At 42.0% G+C, this 4,654-nt stretch overlaps 1 protein-coding gene across 1 annotated transcript; it reads left to right on the plus strand.

The window, feature by feature from the left end:
• The first annotated feature begins 1,138 nt into the window (after nt 1-1,138).
• LOC106811876 (glycine-rich cell wall structural protein 1.8-like) lies at nt 1,139-3,863 on the plus strand. The gene is made up of 4 exons (XM_014815596.1): nt 1,139-1,219; nt 1,513-1,565; nt 2,171-2,388; nt 2,569-3,863. The coding sequence occupies exons 2-4, from the start codon at nt 1,527-1,529 to the stop codon at nt 2,972-2,974; spliced, it is 663 nt and encodes a 220-aa protein (XP_014671082.1). The 5' UTR covers nt 1,139-1,219; nt 1,513-1,526; the 3' UTR covers nt 2,975-3,863.
• Nucleotides 3,864-4,654: the final 791 nt, after the last annotated feature.

The following is a 4,654-nucleotide window of genomic DNA, read 5'->3' on the forward strand; positions in this document are numbered from 1 at the left end:
ACCCACACACACACACACACACACACACACACACACACACACACACACACACACACACACACACACACACACACACACATACACACAAACACAAACACACACACTCTATCTCTCTCTCCCTCTCTTTCACGCACACGCGCTGACTCACTCTCGACAATTAAGCATATATTCAGATGATATGAGACATGTAAATAACCGTAAAACGTAGAACGAACGATGATAATCCAACGACACGTATGGTAACTTATAATGTACAGTCAAAGCTTTTTAGTGGGCCTAAGCTGGTCATGTCTATCTAACACCTCGTAATCTGAGGCTTGAAATTATCTAACGTTATTAGGTTTGTTACTTCTAGATTTAATTTATGTATAATATACACTGATAGCGAAACACACGACACGCTGGTTATCAAGTAACATGATTAAAAATGTAGATATAAACCCTATTTCTTCTCATTTATGTAATACAAAGTTCGAATATCCTGAAAAAGTCCTTACTTAAATGCTTATGACACGCAAACATCGTATTCTGCTAGCACTGAAAATATATTTTTAACTCAAGATTGAACATTTTACATTGCCAATTCTGCTTATATACACTTTGTTTAAGGCTATTCATATGCTAACGTTAAACTCGTATACACCACGATTGCGAACAGTTCGAAAGGGAAAACGTAGCTACCCGTTTCAGCAGCGAACGCAACAGTTTTCATGCGCGCTAGTTATTGTTCCAATCAACTTTCACCCTTTTATTCTTACATTCCGTCTCACGTCGAACATCGCAGAGTTTTGTGGGTGCATCTGTGGTCAGCAGTATCGCTAAAGTCAAAGGTGCAGGCGCGCGGTGGGACTCGTTAACCAGTGTCTGACCCACATAACTATGACATAACCGTCGCGCAACATTTTGCCGTGCCCCATTGTCATCGTGAACTGCATCGCTGTTGAGGCTAGCACGCCATACAAGGCAATCCTTGAATACAAATGAATTTCATATGATGAAATTATTGCTTGGTGACCATTTGGTTGACCTAGTGTCCCGTATCCACCGCCCTGTCTATCCAGCCGAGGTTTGGCCGCGCCATTGTCTAATACGGTTCGTGGGTGCGAATGTCGGCCAACCTGATGCCGAGTTGGTATAAGACTATCGGGGGAGAAAGTGCTTGCAGTAGTTGAACGTATTCGCCACAGTTGAAACGGGTGTGCTAAGCTGTCATCTTCAGGTAAGAGAAACTAGCTTCGCTAGCTCGACAATAAGAGGATCCGATTTGTAAGCAATGCAAATATTGTAATGCTGTATGCCGTATAGATGTATCACACATTGTAACTCAATTGGATTTACACAGATTAAATTGCATTGTAGTGAAGAATGCCTGATTAATTTTAGGATTTAGTATGAAGTTAATGTTATACGCCATGATGCTAATTGTAATTCGTTATTAATATTCAAATTCTATATATAATCTAGTTTTATACTAATGTATTAGGCCTATAATCATGAATTTGTCCCTGACAGGAACAAACGCAGACATGAATTACGGATTAGCCAGCTTTGGGCTTCTTTGTCTGGTAAGTGTTCTCACAAATGGTTTTCAACAAAATTTAATATGTAACATTATTTGCGAAAATCGTTCAATAATTATCACGCTAAATTTTTATCCGGCATGACGCAAAGTATAAGCTCTACCAAATATGTGTTCGTTGCTGGAAAACAATATTAGACGCTATTTTATAACACCAATTATAACTTGTTTCATAAATTGTACCGATGTCTAGCTAACAAATAACGCTAACAGACGTATTCGGTTGAACAATCCCAGCAGTATGTTGTTCTTAAACTAAGTTGTACAATAACGTCAATGATAAGTAGATTTATACAGCAATAAACTGCGTTCAGATTTCTTCAATGCGGAAATATCATTTATTGTTGCCTCAAGCAGTACTAAACATCCGCATTTCACCAGGCTGAATTCCCTCTCTCTCTCTCTCTCTCTCTCTCTCTCTCTCTCTCTCTCTCTCTCTCTCTCTCTTTCTTTCTCTCCCTCACCCCTTCTTCTTCCCTCTGTCTCCAGAGAAAGTACATTATTATACACAATAGAATTAGGATCTACTGCGACTGTGAACAAATGTGAGAGTGCCTCTAACTGTGACTGTTTCTTTCATGTTTCACTAAGGTTTGCGCCGCATATGCAGTAGCTCCAGCCCACCACACGTCGTTTATACCGGGTCTAGGCACTGCCTATTCCAATACGTACGGTAATAAGGGCTACGGGAACAACTACGGCCAGAAGTATGATGGGCAGTACAGGAGAGGCCTCTTCAAAGGTGGAAAGTTGTACGGGCAGCAGGGTTATCAGACGTCGAACGCACTGAGGAACAACTACAACGCCGCGTAAGTTTGCGTTGCCGATTCTATGTGATGTTTCGAATTGCGATTTGCTTAATAGCATATCAGCTACTAGATTATATGACAGATTCCTTTAACAGATGCCTTAAGGAAATATACGACGCGTGGTAGTAACTGAACAGGCATCACGCAACGACGTCAAACGTGCTTGCTATTATGTTTTAGTTACAATAACAAGAACGAAGATCGCGACTATAACAACGCCAAGTCAGTATACAACAAAGGCAAAAGATACGGATACAAGAATGGATATTCTTACTACAACCCGCACGCTACATACGCTCACGGAGCATACTATCCAAGCCATCCCATCTACTCAACCGGTGGTGGATACGGTGGAGGGCATGGCGGTGGATACGGTGGTGGAGGGCACGGCGGTGGATACGGTGGTGGAGGGTACGGCGGTGGATACGGTGGTGGAGGGTACGGCGGTGGATACGGTGGAGGAGGGTACGGCGGTGGATACGGTGGCGATATTGGTGGCGGATACGGTGGCGATTTTGGTGGCGGATACGGTGGCGGTTCTGATAGCGGCTTCGGTGGGGGCTACGGAGGCGGCTACGGACATTAGGCTAATATCGCATGCACCTAATTTATTAATGTAACGAATTGTTAATTGCGGGCCTAGTATTGTGATTATTTCTATAATTCTTCATCATGCCCAAATCCCCTGCTCCCAAAATTTATTATGGTGGAAGAAGAGTTTATATACTATAACGGTAACAGGCACTGGTATATAATCCCTATGATCTCATTATATGTGCGTCCTTAATAATGTTTTGGAAACACTAAATGGTACCAACAAATACAGAAACGAGCGCTAATGGTTAATGAGTATACCAAAAATTGCATGGAATTAATGTTGCACTAAATTAACTTGAAATGTTGGTTACGTATATAAACCGTGTAGATGTTACTTGAACTTGCGTTTACGTCGAGCACGTATAACCGAATAATAATAGCTAACAATACACGCGTGTATTGTAAATTGTAAACGATTTTTATACAATATCACGCGGGAGACATATTGCATAAGACATTAGGCTTAACATTTTATTAACGTTATTAATGGATTATAGATCTTGATATACCAAAGGAAAATATGATAATGTTCTTCATAGAAATGTCTATTACCGTTAATATTAATGGCCGGCTTCTATTGGAAAGGTTAGTAGAACAGTAGTTATATTGCCAGTGAGTGGTTATAGCACATTCATGGAAATGTTAAGGTACATTTTAATGCTAGTAAGTCATAGATGCACAAAGATCATTATCGTCCCCCATAAGCCTCTGCATGTTCTCACATACCAAAAGTTATATATTAATTATTGATTGATGTTTGTATATATTCGACACGTTAATCATTTAACGATTTCTTTTTTGTTATCAGTTTATCATGATCGTACTTGTTATGTTTACGTTTGTTACGAATAAAGTTAATATTGATTACTCTGAAAACAGTATTTCTGTTGTATATGCTTATGTTGTATTTTAATTTGTTGTATGGGCAGTCTAAATATGGTGTTCGCTTGCCATTATGAATTTGTCTATAACATATGCGGCACCAGCCATTGTCCGCGGCACGGATCCCGATAGAGGAGCTAACGTCCCAGTGGGGGGGGTGATGAATCCTCACTGTGAATAGAGGGCCACGAAATAATAATAAAGAGGCTGACAAGAGCCTGGAAAACCAAGAGAATAAAAGCTAATAAAGTGGCTGGAAAACCATGTTTTTTTTGTTTTGTTTGAAAGGTTTAAAATGGTAACGTTAGCGTACACCAATACCCGGGCAAACACCCGCACACACCCACACACACCTACACCTACACCCACCCACACACCCTCACACACCTACACCCACACCCACATACACACCCACACTCCCCCCATGCCCATGCACACGCTCGTAAACATGCCCATGCGGACAACGCACAAACACATTGAAGGACAAATATGTCACCATGTGTTGTGTACGCCGCTAAATAGCTCAAGGACGCCGCTGTCCAAACGAAATTAATGGCGTTGCTCGTAGTGGTTCGCATCGGTTTACAGCTATGCTGAAGCTGGCCCCCGCCACACGCACGCACATACACACACACACGCGCGCACACACACACACACGCGCACACACACACACACACACACACACCCACACACGCACACACACCCACACACACACACACACGCACACACACACACACACACGTGTGCGCGCGCGTGCGTACGTGCGTACGTGCGTGCGTGCGTGCGT

Source organism: Priapulus caudatus, unplaced genomic scaffold (genome assembly GCF_000485595.1).
Source record: "Priapulus caudatus unplaced genomic scaffold, Priapulus_caudatus-5.0.1 Scaffold585, whole genome shotgun sequence".
Classification (NCBI taxonomy): domain Eukaryota; kingdom Metazoa; phylum Priapulida; class Priapulimorpha; order Priapulimorphida; family Priapulidae; genus Priapulus; species Priapulus caudatus.

Bases quoted from the DNA above. Each gene is read 5' to 3' on its own strand.
- LOC106811876 (XM_014815596.1), top strand. From the start codon at position 1,527: ATGAATTACGGATTAGCCAGCTTTGGGCTTCTTTGTCTG. The intron at 1,566-2,170 runs GTAAGTGTTCTC...TGTTTCACTAAG, and splicing joins GCTTTGGGCTTCTTTGTCTG to GTTTGCGCCGCATATGCAGT. The intron at 2,389-2,568 runs GTAAGTTTGCGT...ATTATGTTTTAG, and splicing joins AGGAACAACTACAACGCCGC to TTACAATAACAAGAACGAAG.